Source organism: Coptis chinensis, chromosome 7 (assembly GCF_015680905.1).
Source record: "Coptis chinensis isolate HL-2020 chromosome 7, ASM1568090v1, whole genome shotgun sequence".
Taxonomy (NCBI): Eukaryota; Viridiplantae; Streptophyta; class Magnoliopsida; order Ranunculales; family Ranunculaceae; genus Coptis; species Coptis chinensis.
The window spans coordinates 63674448-63689921 of record NC_141462.1 but is presented as its reverse complement, the minus strand read 5'-3'; the positions used below and the strand labels follow the sequence as shown (position 1 = coordinate 63689921).

The 15474-nt window shown below is 37.8% G+C and overlaps 1 protein-coding gene across 1 annotated transcript; it reads right to left on the bottom strand.

Annotated features, from left to right (window-relative positions):
- Nucleotides 1-14115: 14115 nt before the first annotated feature.
- On the bottom strand, nt 14116-15039 carry LOC147488367 (uncharacterized). The gene has a single exon (XM_086574355.1). The coding sequence runs from the start codon at nt 15037-15039 to the stop codon at nt 14116-14118; it is 924 nt and encodes a 307-aa protein (XP_086430481.1).
- Between the last annotated feature and the right edge of the window lie 435 nt (nt 15040-15474).

The window sequence follows — 15474 nt, the reverse complement described above, 5'->3', positions numbered from 1 at the left end:
AGGAAAGTTTCACAGGGTAGTTAGACTTACACGTAATTTCATAAATGATGATCATAACTCAGTAATAGAATATGGATAGAATAATCGGGTTGAATGTGTGACAAGTGTTATGCGTACCTTGTAGCGTGCGCGATCTTCTCTGAACACCATATGTATCAATTAATTATTTTGGTGAGTTTTGGATGGCCTTTCTTTGTTATGACTTTATTTTTATTTTATTTTTATTATTATTTTTATCTTTATTTTTATTATTTATTTATTTTTATTATTTTTATTTTTATTTTTAGAGGAAAAAGACAACTAATATACACAAAATATTTAATACGGAACTTCTCCATTTAATAATGAACCCGCACAAATGTGTGAGAATTATTTAACATACCATACTAATATACAAAATGAAAATAAAAAGAGAGAGGTTACATAGATCTAGATGTTCGGATCATGTTATGTATAAGTGACAAGAGAATAATGATAAACACCATGTATCACAAATACTTGTGATAGCCCATTCGCGTTACTCCTTTTCCCATCGCTCTATTTGATTCATTATGTTCAAAAACTGAGAATTTGTGAAAAGAATTTGAGAAAAGGGAATGAGTGAAAAGTGGAAAAGGAGAGTTGGATTTAAAACTTGATTTCGACCGTTGGGCATCCGACATTGGAATCAATCCGTTTGGTTCGACCGTTGGGCTTTGAGAGTAGGCCCAATGCATCAAAGGACAACTAATATAGTAGGAATTACAATAAGTGCATAACTTAAATAATTTCTCATTCAAACCATCTGGAGATACAAAATTATGAGAAATCAACTGATATATAATATTTTTATCACAAAAAAACTAAAAATGCAATGCATAAGGGAAATAGACGACTCACCGAGAATCCTCCGGGTTAGCGTAAGATGAACCGGGGGTTTCTACGTTAAATTACGCCATTTAACTTCCGGCCGAAATGACCGTCCGGAATGTGGCCTATAGATCAGAAAGTTGTTGATCTTGGAATTGAAGCTGATTTGCCAACATCATTCTCTGGAAACGGCCTTGGCGATTGCGCATTACTTGCTGGAAGTCATTTTTGGAAGTAATCATCTCTTCCTGACGAAGAAACATCCTGCGCATACTAGTGGTCATGTGTCTCAAGGCTTCCATGGGAGTGTTGATTCGGTGCATGGTAGCCTCATTAAAATAGTCGGGTGGTGAAGGGGGAGGAGGAGGTACGTTATCAGGCTCAATGTCATCTCTAGCTACTGGGTTCCAGTGGTCCAGAACAAAAGTCTTGAAAATTCCGAAATTCTCGAAAGACCTTGTTGGAATGAAAGGAGTAACGGACTGGAACCCTAAATTAAGCATAAGCTGAGTAACAAGTATAGTAAGAGGAGCTTACCTGTTTGACGCGGTCGTAAGAATATGGCCCAGAAATTTCCCTTATGTCCCGAATTGTTTCGAAATTTCAAACTTGGAATTTCGATTCGTTTTAACTCCAAATTGAACCAATGAGATATCAAAACGATCGGCATTAAAAATTCCATCCACTGGAATATGACATAATCACATTCAAACTCAATTTTTTTTATTTTTATTTTTACACTTTTATATACAAAATGTACAAGACGAAAGGAATGTGTCAACAACACCGGAAATCCAAATAAAACAACACATCACAACAGCTTAACTCAGGCAACTTTCATGTCGGCTCTGGGGCTAACCCAATCCTGCCAGACTGTGGCTTAACCTTTATGTTATAAGGGCCTAGGGTTCAGGACGGTACCATCCTTGACCAATGTGCAATGGTCTAGTAATAATATTACCCGTAGTACATATGGTATAGCCTCAAACCGCCCCTTGATACAGTCACATAGAAAACTGATCGGGGTTGGCCTGGTGGAATCCATTGCCCGCATGAACTAGGAAATGTCCGATGTTGCATATCACGACTTTCTTTGGGCACCATGCTTGGTGCTAAGGGAAAAACGAGTATATACATGTTGAGTCTTTTAACGTCAGATCCTCAAGACGAATGTGAGTCTTTTAACGTCAGATCCTCAAGACGAATCCCAACCTGTGGGAACAACGGGACGACGACGAAGTTTATCCTATTGAGCTGGTGTCAGACAATAATATACCTTATACCGGCTCATCTCGGATAGAAGATCAAGACCTGGACAGAAAGGAGTTTGACAGTTCATACACCACCCCATCCTTTTCGCCCGTCGCTTTCGAGCAAAAGTACTACGACCATTACCTATTCGAGATGGGTGAGATTTGGACCAAATGATGAGTTGGAGTTCGCGAGGAAGAGAATAGAAAAGGGAGGAGAAAGAAGGAGTTGAAATTTTTGGTACCCATTGTTTTCCAGGAGGCACATTTGCTCGATTATCAGAAGACATTTATACTTTCTGTTAAAGTAGAGTTTTTGTGGACTATGGTTCCGGCGCTTGCAACCACACACTCTAGGGATTTTAGAAAAGAAAATAGAAGAGGGCCTGCTACTCAAATGGCGTACTTTCTCTGTTTAAACACATGGAAAGAAGTACACCATCGAATCTATTAGTCTATGTAGATCGGTCATTGAGAAGAGTCTCTTCGACATCCGGAGAGCGCAACTCATGATAATATTTAAAGGCGTTGGCCATTTACTTGAAATTATTGTCATCATTTATGTTTTTCAAAGAAATAGCCCCATAAGGGGTGACAGAGAGAGATGTGAAAAGGACCGGACCATCGAAGTCTTTAATTTTCCCCGAAAAATGTGTAATCTTGATTTGTACAACAAAACTTTTTGACCCACTTTGAATTCTTTTCTCATTATGTGCTTGTCATGCACTCTTTTCATGTTGGCTTTATAGGATTTCGAGATCATAGGCATCACTCGAATTTCCTCAAGCTCATTTAACTGCAATTTTCTCTTCACCTGCCGCGTTAGTATTATAATTGAGGCTTTTGATGGCCCATAGATCATGGTGCTCAAGTTCAACCGGCAGATGACAAGGTTTTCCAAAAACGAGGCGATAAGGAGACATCCCTATAGGTGTCTTAAAAGCTGTTCTGTATGCCCACAAGGCATCAGATAATCGTAGAGACCAGTCTTTTCTAGATGGATTGACAGTTTTTCCAAAATGGATTTGATCTCTCTATTAGAGACTTCTACTTGACCACTGGTTTGAGGATGATACGGAGTTGCCACTTTGTGCGTGACTCCATATTTCTTTACTAATGATTCAAAAATTTTATTGCAGAAATGTTTTCCCCCATCACTAATTATAGCTTTTGGAACACCAAATCGAGAGAAAATATTTTCTTTTATGAACAAAATAACCGTTTTATGATTGTTAGCACGACATGTCAATGCCTCAATCCATTTTGACACGTAGTCAATTGCTACTTGTATGTATAGAAAGCCATGTGAATTTGGAAATGGACCCATGAAGTCGATGCCCCATACATTAAAGATTTCCACAATTAAAATGGGATTTAAGGGCATCATATTGCATTAAGTAATGCGTCCTAGCTGCTGGCAGCGATTGCATGCTTTGCAATGCTCATGTGCATCTTTAAACAGTGTTGGCCAATAGGATCCACATTGTAGGACCTTGGACGCAGTTTTCTTACCACTAAAATGACCACCACAAGATTGTTCATGACAGAAGGATAACACATCATTGTGTTCCCAATCGGGGATGCAACGGCGGATTAGTTGGTCGGAACAATATTTGAAGAGGTAGGGATCATCCCAGAAATAAAATTTCACAGTGGATAAGAACTTTTTCCGGTCATTACGAGACCAAGATGAAGGGACTTCTTCGGTAACTAAGTAATTTACTATGTCAGCGTACCAAGGAGACGAAAAAATAGAGTACAAGTGTTCATCTGGAAAGGAATCACAGATAGGTTCGGTATTAGTATCAATATCACTGACAAGTTGTGATAAATGGTCTGCAACCACATTTTCGCTACCTTTTTTATCTCTAATTTCTAGAGTAAACTCTTGCAAAAGGAGAATCCATCGGATCAACCTTTGTTTTGCATCTTTTTCGCTAATAGATAACAAAGTGCCGCATGGTCGCAGTAGACAATAGTTGGAGAACCCACTAGGTAAGGATCTAAACTTATCCAAAGCATATACAACGGCGAAACTCTTTCTCAGTGGTGGTATAGTTACTTTGAGCTTCATTAAGGGTTTTACTCGCATAGTAAATGACAACCGGCTTATCTTCCTCGTTGCCCTAGTAAGACATCTCAATAGCATAGTCGCCGCGTCACACATTAATTCAAAAGGTTTAGACCAATCGGTGGTTGAATTATGGGAGCGGTAGTTAATCGCGGTTTTAAAATTTCAAAGGCTTGTTTGCAATTGAAACTAAAATAAAAAATGGCATCTTTAAGCAGGAGATTGGTTAAAGGTCGAGCAACCTTTGAGAAATCTTGAATAAATCTCCTATAGAAACCTGCGTGTCCTAAAAATGCATGAATGTCTCGAACTGATTTTGGTATAGGAAGTGAAGCAATTTTTTCTATCTTAGCTTTGTCGATTTCGATTCCGTCCTTTGAAACAATATGTCCTAAAACTATTCCTTTTGTAACCATGAAATGACATTTTTCCCAATTAAGAACAAGGTTTTTCTCTTCACAACGTGTAAAGACTTTTTCAAGATTTGATAGACATTTATCGAAAGAATCTCCATATATGGAGAAGTCGTCCATGAACACTTCCATAAAACGTTCAACCATATCACTGAAAATGTGAAGCATGCAGCGTTGGAAAGTACCAGGTGCATTGCAAAGGCCGAAAGGCATTCGTTTATATGCAAATGTACCAAATGGATAGGTGAACATGGTCTTGTCTTGATCAGCAGGGTCTATGACTATCTGAAAATAACCTGAATAACCATTAAGAAAACAGTAATATGCATGACCAGCTAAACGTTCGAGCATCTGATCGATAAATGGGAGTGGAAAGTGATCCTTACGAGTGACGGCATTAAGTTTGCGATAATCAATGCATATTCACCATTTTACTGGGATACGAGTGGAAATGCATTCATCTTTATCATTTCTCACAACTGTAATGCCAGATTTCTTGGGAACAACGTGTCTTGGACTTACCCAAACACTATTAGAGATAGGGTAAATAATACCCGCATCGAGTAATTTTAAAACTTCCTCTCGTACCATATCTTTCATGGTAGGGTTTAGTCGACACTGCGGTTCACGCGACGTCTTAGCATTTTCTTCAAGGTGTATGCGATGGGTGCACACAGTAGGTGCAATACCTTTAATGTCATCGAGGGACCATCTAATAGCAGAACGATGTTGTTGAATGACATTAATTAAACGAGTTTCCTGATCGTCAGTTAATTGTGAAGAAATGATAACTGGGTGATGACCATTTGGATCAAGCTGTACGTATTTTAATTTCGAAGGAAGAGGTTTTAAATCAGGGGTGGGCGGAGTGGGTTTTAAAGATTCTTGAGGAAAGTCATCATCCATGCAAAGAAATGATTGATGTTCATCCAAGTTCTTGGACATTACGGTACCGTAGGGTCAAATAATGGTATTGACTCTAATAACTCATTTACGCCTTGTGTATAATCATCGTCCTCAAACTTCGGATTTGCTAAAGGAAAGAAATTGGTACACTTCATCTTCGGAAACGAGTTTGTTAAATACTCTTTGCGAATCTTTGTCAACCCCTGCTCACCTCACCATCAATGTCAGGCTCTGGAATTTGTTTCATCAATTTGAACACATTTACCTCTACCGATAGATTTCCGAAGGACATGGTCATTGAACCATCCCTACAGTTAATAAGAGCATTAGCAGTTGCTAGGAATGGACGTTCTAAGATGATAGGAATGGAATCACATGAAACTTCTGTATCCAAAATAACAAAGTCTACAGGATAGAAAAAGTCTTGGACTTTTACAAGGACATTTTCCACAATTCCTTTTGGATACTTTATGGAACGATTGGCTAACTATAGAGTCATGGTGGTAGGTTTGAGCTCATGAAGACCTAGTTGTTTAAATAAGTAATATGAAAGTGAGTTCACACTAGCTCCTAGGTCTAGTAGCGCAGTAGCCATATATTTGTCACCTAAGGTGCATGGAACCGTTGGTCTACCAGGGTCTTTGTATTTGACTATACCATTGTGTTATGTGATGGATGGAAACTGTTCGGTGAGGAACGCTTGTTGAGGAACATTAGTTCTCCTTTTTGTGGTGCACATATCCTTCAGAAATTTTGCATGTTTTGGTAATAGTTTTAAGGCATCGAGAAAAGGCAAGTTGATCGTCAAATTTTTAAAAGTCTCTCAAATTTCAGCAAAATTCTCATCAGGTTTATTCTTTGCCAAGCGTGCAGGAAATGATGCCTTAGGACAGAATTTGGAAAAGGGGTCTTCTTGCTTATTTCCTAAATTCTGAGATGTTGACTTTGTTTGATCTAGTGAATCGTCCGTAGGTTCATTATTAGAAATGGGTTCATTGGAACCTTCGGATTCCTTTGGTTGATCATCTGACATACGTATTTGATTGACTACCATTTTTCCAGATCGTAGAGTAGTGATTGCATGCACCTCACCTTGATTGGAGGTGCTTGTACCAGGTGCATTGGTGAGTTCAAAGGCCGTGTTTGCTGGTTTAGGGTTTGGAACTGCTTGTGCAGGAAACACGCCTTTCTGACTCTTTTCTTGCGCCAATTGTTGAAGTGATTGTTGGATAGACGTTAAAATTTGAGACTGTTGGTTCATGTAAGCCAAGAAAGTCTCGTTTGTCCTATCCGTAACGGGTTGAAGCGGGTTATTACAAAATGTAGTAGTTCCACGACTATTCTTTGAAGTTGTTGATTATAGTTGGGATCTGGATTAGCTGGAACAAGGCTGCGGTTGGTTTGATAGTTAGCATTGGAATTATTTTGAAATTGACCTTGTTGGTATTATTGATTATTTCCTTGGCGGTATGGAATAAAATTGTTGGTAGGTCGAGCAATTGGATTAAGCAAAACCCGGGAGCCCCCCATTTGTTATTATTTTGGCCCAAAGCCGAAATTCGGATGTTGTCTCTACGGTGCATTGGGAATGTTGAATGCACATGCCTCCTCCGATGGTTGAGTAGGGGAAACATATAACAAGGGACAATATGCATCAGGATGGTCAGGACTAAGACAAAGGACACATGGGGCGGTGTCAACGTTCATGACTGGTTTTGGTAGTTGATCGTCACTTGAACTGCAAGGGCATCTACTTTTTTAGTTAGGGATTCTATCAAATTTTTTATTTTGGGATCGGGTTTTACCTCAAAAATAGATGTGGCCTTTGTAATATTGTCCTTTGATGACCTAGATGACTCAGTGTTACCCCAGTGTGCACCTTTTTTTGCTTGTTTTTCAAGAAAAGTATAAGCTTCAGTAGCTCCTTTGTCCATGAAACAACCGCCATTCATTATATCAAGAGTTTCTTTTTGATGATCAGAAAGACCATTAAAGAATGAACGAACAAGGACAACTTTGTCCGGTTGGTGATGAGGACATTCTAACGAAAGATCGAGAAAAAAACGACTCCATGCTTCCAGAAAGGATTCATGAGGATTTTGACGAAAGAATTGAATTTTCTGAAGCATTTCAGTTGTTTTTTTCTGAGTGTAAAACTGAAGCATGAAAGCTTGAACTAGTTTATTCCATGTGTCTATAGACTGTGGCTATTGTCCTGCTAGCCAAATTGATGCTTTTTCCGCTAAAGTGAATGGAAACAGTCGAAGCAAGAGTTGTTCCTTAGGCTAACTCCAATGGTTTGGTGCACCAAAACACCAAACCGCAATAGCACAGTAGATACAGTTAGTGGGATAGCGAAATCAAATCCAATGGTTTATTTTTCCAGCCGCCAGTGACAATGGCGTCCAACACAAAATATTAAATATCGGTTACAAAAAAACAAGCTTTTTTGTATGCCATCACCAGTGGCGGGCAAGAAATAAAAAAAAAAAAACCAAGCTTTTTTGTACGCCATCACCAGTGGCGTGTAGTTATTTATCTCCCAATATTACCCTTTAAAAAAAAAACCCCCGGAACACAAAAAAGAAATAAAAAAAAAAACAAGTTTTTGTGCGCCATCACCAAGATTAAGCGTGTAGTTATTTATCTCCCAAAAAAAAAAAACCCAAACACAAAAAAAAAAAAAAATCTCTCTCACTAAAAAAAAAATGCCTCTCTCTCACCGCTTCAACACTACCGCGCGAGAAAAATAGAAATCAAGAAATTGGCGCCAAATTTTGGATTTTTCATTGCCACTTCCCACAAAAATGGCTTGAAAAAGAGGGAGGCAAAAAAACTGCAGCAGGTAATTCTACAAGCTTGTTTATAGTACTCTTGTACTTGAAATCCCTTTGTTTTGATTTATAGTTGTTTTTGTGATTTGAAATCCCTTTGTTTTGATTTATAGTTGTTTTTGTGATTGCACACCAATTGTTTGTTCAATTTCTTTCAAAATATTTTAGTAGTGGTTCCTACTATCCTTTACTCAACAAAACATGGTGGAATGAAATTGATAAGATGGTGTCCCTCACTCAACGAAATATGGTGGAATTATAATGTTGAGATGGTTTTCTCCTCTGAATGCGTGAAACTTTTTTTCCCTCACTCTTCAGAAACATCAAAAGCATAAAGCTAAAGCTAACTTGATGGTTTTCTCAAAGTTAAAAAACAATTTCACTCTTCAGAAACGTCAAGTTACCAATTCAAGCATAAGGTTTCACAAATAACTTTTCAAAATAAACTAGTAAAATTTAAAAGAATGGGTTCGCGGTTCAATCTTTTCAAGTAACATGGTTAATTGTAAGGACTTTCTTCAATGCAGTTGAAACATAGCCAAAGTATTTGCATGGAATTCAGTTGCAGACTTGCAGGAGTCCTGGCCTCTCAAAACTCTTTGTGTCTCTCTCTTGCTTGCTGAACCTCCTAATGAGAGAAATGGTAAGTACTCATTTCTGTATCTCTGTTGATGGTGTTTGGTTTCACACTGTAAAGGGTAGGGTATAATATCATATGTATACCTGTTTTACTACTGGGATGATTCGAGCTAGTCACATTGTACTTAACCATTCATAATCAAGTGTTGGCAAAAAATGATTCTATGTGATGTGTTATAGTGGTGAAACTTTGTTATTCTTTGCAGTATAAATCTTGATTTTATACCCTATGTTATGAAAATACAGTAAATTTTTTATGCAATATAATTCCAAATGCACGCTAGTCACAATGTATTGTTGACAGACAGTGGTTCTGGGGAATGTTTTTTATTGCAAGACTTTATTAGTTTGTGATATTTTTATTGTTAGTTAATAGTATTGGCTTTGCGAAGGTATTCAAGATTACAATCTTATAGGAATCTAAGTGCTATAGTATGTACAATCACCATCTTTATGTGATAGCGAAAATGTTCAATCTCTAAGAGCTTCAATTGTTATTTATCAATATTTCACTTTGATGTTGTTCTCTCAATTCTGCTTTTATAATTTCACTTTCTTATCGTACACAATTATGCTTTTATAATTTGGTTAGATTTTCGTTAATTTATAATGATGTGTTATAAAACCATGGCAGGTTTCAATTGATGTGCTACAAGTTTTTGTGGGACAATTTAGTCACTAATAACTTCCTTGCAAGCCAGTTCTTCAAGCAGTTTGACTTGGATTCTCAATACATATTAGCGAGTTGCTCTTTCATTCGAAGCCAAGGTTAGAAACACATTGTCTAAGTCTCAGCAATACGATTGTGTGTTGATATACGTAGAATACTATAGTGTGGTCTAGTTTTGTGTCATACCATCAGTAGAAAGAAAATGTGACACTTAATTTTATTTGTCGTAATGCCATATCATCTAGTTTTGTGTCATATTATAACTTGCACTTAATTTTATTTGTCGTAATGCAAGACCTTAGTTTCATATTATAAATTATGTTTAATTTTAGTGTTAATTTATTTCTCACCAGTTATAATGTCCGGCATTTTACACAAATTCAGAGGTAAGGGTACAAAGTCAAAAAAGTCAGGGACACCAAATGCCCCAAATCTAGAAGATGTACATGTTGGGACTTCTTATTCTGAGTTTGATCCTAGTTCTTATCAACGTGTTGTTGTAGAGGAAAGTACACACATATCCTTTACTCTTCATGAAGGTGGTGGAACGAAGGAAAAAAAGTTGGTAAGAAAGGGACTTTGGCCCCCTGTTATGGAATGGTTGAGCCAAGTGAACTTTGGAGAATTTCAATTGATGCTTGAATGTTGGTTTTGACGTCTTTGCTCAAATTGATATTGAAAAGTCCGATGGACGCTTAGTTGAAGCAATTGTAGAGATGGTGGGACTCTACCCACACATTTCATTTTCCATGTGGCGAGATAGGCTTTTACCCTTGATTTCTCAATGCTTACGGGGTTACATGTTGGAGAAGGAAAGATTGTAGCTTTTGATTCAAAATATGAGTTATTTGATGAGGCTGTCACAAAATATTTACCTTTTTTAACGGAGGATGAGATTTATAGTGGCAGCATCAAACTGAGTCATTTAGAGATGTATACAGCTTATGCAGTGCAAGATGATATTAATGAAAGAGAAATAGGGTTTCGTGCTTTCATGTTGTATGTTATTGGAAATGTATTGTTAGCAAATTCCCATAGCAAGGTTCGTTTGGGATATCTAGCTAGTCTCATTCAGATAGATGAGATCGGTAGTTATGACTGGGGAGGAGCTGCATATATGCATTTGATTATGTCTTTGGACTTGGTATGTCGTTTTGGCATTGACAATGGTAGTAAAGCTGTGGTGGGGATGTGGCAAGTCATTGAGGTAGTTAAAGTTATTTATTTTTTAAATGGATTTGATTAGTTAGTTATGTGCTAATATATTTGTTTTTGTTCAGTACTGGTATTATTCCTATTTTCGAAATGGCATGCACGTTCGGATACTTGAAGAGCCCGACCAATTTCCTGCTATAAATAATTGGGGTCCAACTTACCGTCATAAGGTTGCGGGTGAAGCCCATTGTAATCTAAGTCTAGCGCGACAGCAGATAGAGTCTCGTACTCGGAGTTCTATTGTATGGCTACCATGGATAGATTCCACATGCATACGCATAAATCATCCATATGTTCGGAAAGCATTAGAGTTGACTAGTCGGCGATGCATCTTGTTTGGACCGTTAGTAAATGTTTGGTATTTAGGAGAGCGTTGTCGTCGCCAAGTCACTGGCGTTCCTTCAGTTCCTTGTGATCCCCCTTCGCATATGAATCTTAACGGATGCCAGACTGATATATTGCTCCAATGGTACAACAGTGGCGGCATTTCTGTTGATGCCTTGATTAGACAGGTTAGTGAGCAGCAATACACTGACTATTGGGCTCGTGTCTCAGTGGGGATGCTTCTACCCCCAACTTATAGAGGTGTGAATGTGGACTTTGTTGGTGCATCTGGTCTTAAAGAGGATGTAGGTATCTCACAACCGATGGGGGCAACCCTTAATCGCTCATTATATCCTCCATTGTCACAAGTTGAGGCAGTTGTTACTCTTGAAGCCAATTGGGTTATCCCTATTACTTGTCGTAATGGTGAAATCTTTAATTTACGTGTTCCACCAATTGACAAAGATTTGGTGCCACATCTCCCTATTGATGCCAACTTGACACCAGTAAGTAAATTAAATAGTATATTTTATTTTATTTTTTGTATCAACATTTAATTTATTTAATTATGGTATAAATTTAGGCACAGTTGAAGACGATGTTAGAGGACTATATGCATGCCATGGCTTCTATGGCTAGTTTTATTTGCAAAATGAATAGTGAGTTCCACCATAGTAAGGATGATATATTGGAATATGCTCGTCAAGAATTGAATAGTCATGACATTTCATATTCTGAATACCCTGAAGTAGTTCCGCCTCAAATGACCCCCCCACAAGTTCAGACTCGGCCATCTATCTCAAGGGAGGATGTATATGTCCCTCATTTTCTTGGGGAATCAACTGATCCATCCATGCTTACTTTCGAGCTCACAGGAGAAGGAAGTAGTAGTTATGGTTTCTATTAGTATTCCAGTCAAGCTTGTAAGCCATCCTATCTACTTGGTATTTATTGTCTTCAGTCTCTGATACAACAACTAAAGAAAATTTTCCCATCCTTTTATATAAGTTGGTTTGCTAAGAAACATTAGTGTTAGTTCTATAATGGTGTCAGAAAAATTTGATCACTGAGACTCTAAGATAGAACCTTTGATTACTTTGATATAATAGAATCAATTTGATCACTGAGAGTCAAAGATATTTGCTTATGGGATAAGTATCTAAGTGGGGATCCCTGGGGGGTTTAGGTCCCACATGTGAAGACCCTTTGAGCAGTTACAACACAAACACCACTATTACCATAATTGCCATGCTTCGTTTTGTTACTCATGAAATGGCCCAACTCATTTGGCTATCTGAAGTGTTTCTGTAGAATTCATAAAAATTTTAAATTTGCATAGCCTTTGATTTATGTAGTTTAAACACCAATATATTGTTCGTATTGTGAAGATGGTTAGTTTAATGGCTTTGGTATGCTTGTAGGCGACAAAAGACACTTTCAAAGATGGATGACAAAATGGGGATGCAGAGTTCGACATTAAGCCTTTTCTCGAGGCCGTCAAAATGCATCCGGTAGACCTTCCAAGCGGTACAATTGTCAACTTATGTGGGTTAATGTAGAATGTGGTGAAGTAGAGCTTTAACAGGGGTTAATTCATTAGGTCTTTAACGTTCTTCTGAAAAAATTCCATGTCCTTATCGGGTCTCATATCTTTCCTTCCATCTATTTACTTCTATTTTGTATTGAAAGTAAATCCTATATGTCTCTCAGAAGAAATGATTATACTATTTCTTTAGGACTCTGAATCAGAATTTTTGAACTGAGTTTTTATGTAAGGGGAATGAATGTTTACCAAGGGTCCAGGGCATTTGGTGGTAATATGGACTATTTACCAAGAGCAATTCAAGATGAGGCGGTGACTTTATTCACTTTTCCTGGTCTCCTACCAATATATGGACCATGTGGTCCATGCCTTGAGTCCCACCAACCCGAACTACACTAGAACATCATTCTCCTGATTTAAGCTTATAAGCTCGCCCTAATTGACTAATTTTTCTGCCTTAGTCATTTACAATAGGAGAACGTAACATTCCTCACAAGTCATAAGCCACATTTCTATTTTATGGAGGCTTACTCTAATATCTCAAGACCATATTCGTAACATTACAAACATTACTCGGTTAAAACATGAATTAAAGAACCATTATAGAAACGCACAAATGTAAAACACAAACAAAAGAACCGAAGTTCAACACAATTGTAGAAATAGCTCATCTTGAAATAAAAAAAATGAACATAAATTTCCATTAACAAATCAGAAAAAACTGATAGGCTGCTAGAACAAGATCCTTCCGCAAGCATGGAAAATGATTTAAGAACTGCAAGTTAGTGTCACCTTATAGTTGTAATTCAAACCTACTGTTCTAAGGCCTGTGATTTTTCACGAAGGACGATTAGTTCAAAGCGGTACCATCCCATAAATGCACGAGTAAACATACACGAGTAAACGCACGAGTAAACGTTCACTGGGAACATATAAGAAATGCACAACATAAAAACATCTTAATTCTGATCACCCCATTCCCATAAATGGTTAATCAGACGCTGCTCTAATTCCACATGCTCGTGCCTATTATGCACATATGCCACGCGTTGCAAGACTCTGCGAAATTCAGCTGAATTGGGGTTTTGGGTCGGGGAACAATTTCTGCTATATTAGGATTTTCAAAGTAATCATGGTTAATAATAGGTTCATAGAGTCTCCATAAATGTAAGCGTTCAAATAGTTATGTCGTTCTTCCTCAACAATCATGTTATGCAAAATAATGCACGCCGACATAACATCATGGAGCACATCTTTGTCCCACAAGCGAGCTTTGCCTCTAACAATTGCAAAGCGAGATTGAAGAACCCCAAATGCTTTCGTTCAACGCGTCTTTTCTATAAGATTCTTGCATCAGTAAAAATTTATCTCTTCTTGATTTAGGATTCCTTTTCGCCTTCACTAGTGTAGACAATCGAGGATATATATATCCGCCACCAAGTAATAACCGACAGTATAGTCCTTACCCATGAGAGAATAGTTTGCCGGACCTAATGTTAGTTTGTGAAAAAGATTAGAGCACCACAAAACATTAACATCATTATTAGTACCTGGTAAACCGAAGTAAGCATGCCATATCCACATGTCGAAAGAAGCAACTGCCTCGAGTACAAGAGTTGTTGATCCATGTCGTCCAGTATACTGTCCTGCCCATTCCATTGGACATGCTTGCCACGTCCAATCCATACAGTCTAGACTGCCAAGCATGCCAGGAAAACCTCTTAACTCATCAACACGGAGTAATCTGGCAATGTCTTCTTCATTTGGAGATCTCAGATATTGTGCACCAAATCTCTCCACCACATGTTTGCAAAATATTTTAACAAAGGAGAGTGTTGTTGACTGCGCAATACGAAAATACTGATCCATTGAATCAGCTGGGCTTCCGTTTGCTAGCATTTGCAACGCACACATTATTTTGCCGCGTGACGACAAACCGGGTTTATTGGCTGCATCATATTTCTTCATCCAGAAATCACTATGTTCCTTAAGGCCACTCCTAATCCTCGAGAATAGGTGACTGCTCATTCTGTTGCGCTTCCGAAATAAAACTTCATCATATGTGGGATTGACACCGAAATAATCGGCCTTTAAGAGAGCATTTCCCATTGCCCTATTACGGTTCCTATAAGCGCGTCCTGGGACAGACCCAATACGAAGAGTTGGTTGATTAGATTTTTCAATGATATGAGCTGCTGTAACAAGATTCATTTGAATTGCGAGTACAGCTGCTGTTAACACTTCTTGTTCATGCATGAAGTGTCTTTCAATACGTCGTCTTCTCTGGGAAACAGAATCATAATCATTATCACTATCAGAATTCATTTTGTTAGTAAATAAATTATGGAATAAAAATTGAAAATATTAAAAATTGTGTGAGATAGCAAATTGGTTTAATTTCTTGCGGAGAGTTATGTTATATATGCTGGTGGAGGGCCAGGAGAGTACACATGCAACATGGGTACTCTAGTACTCTAGATAGATTACATGCATTTCTTACATAATTTTTTATCTTGCACACACCCCAATAAATAGATTCCATGCATGCATGATTCATTTCAATCTTGCCCACAATTCTTTATCTTGCACACACCCCAATAATTTCTTACATAATTCATTACAATCTTTCCCACAACCCAATGACCCTAATCAATAGCGTACAGACCACAAGAAAGTAAAATTCAATAATTCAATTTAACCCTATAAAAAGAATGTCTTTTCCTCTCTCAAAGTCACATTCCCGCAAACATCAGTAATATT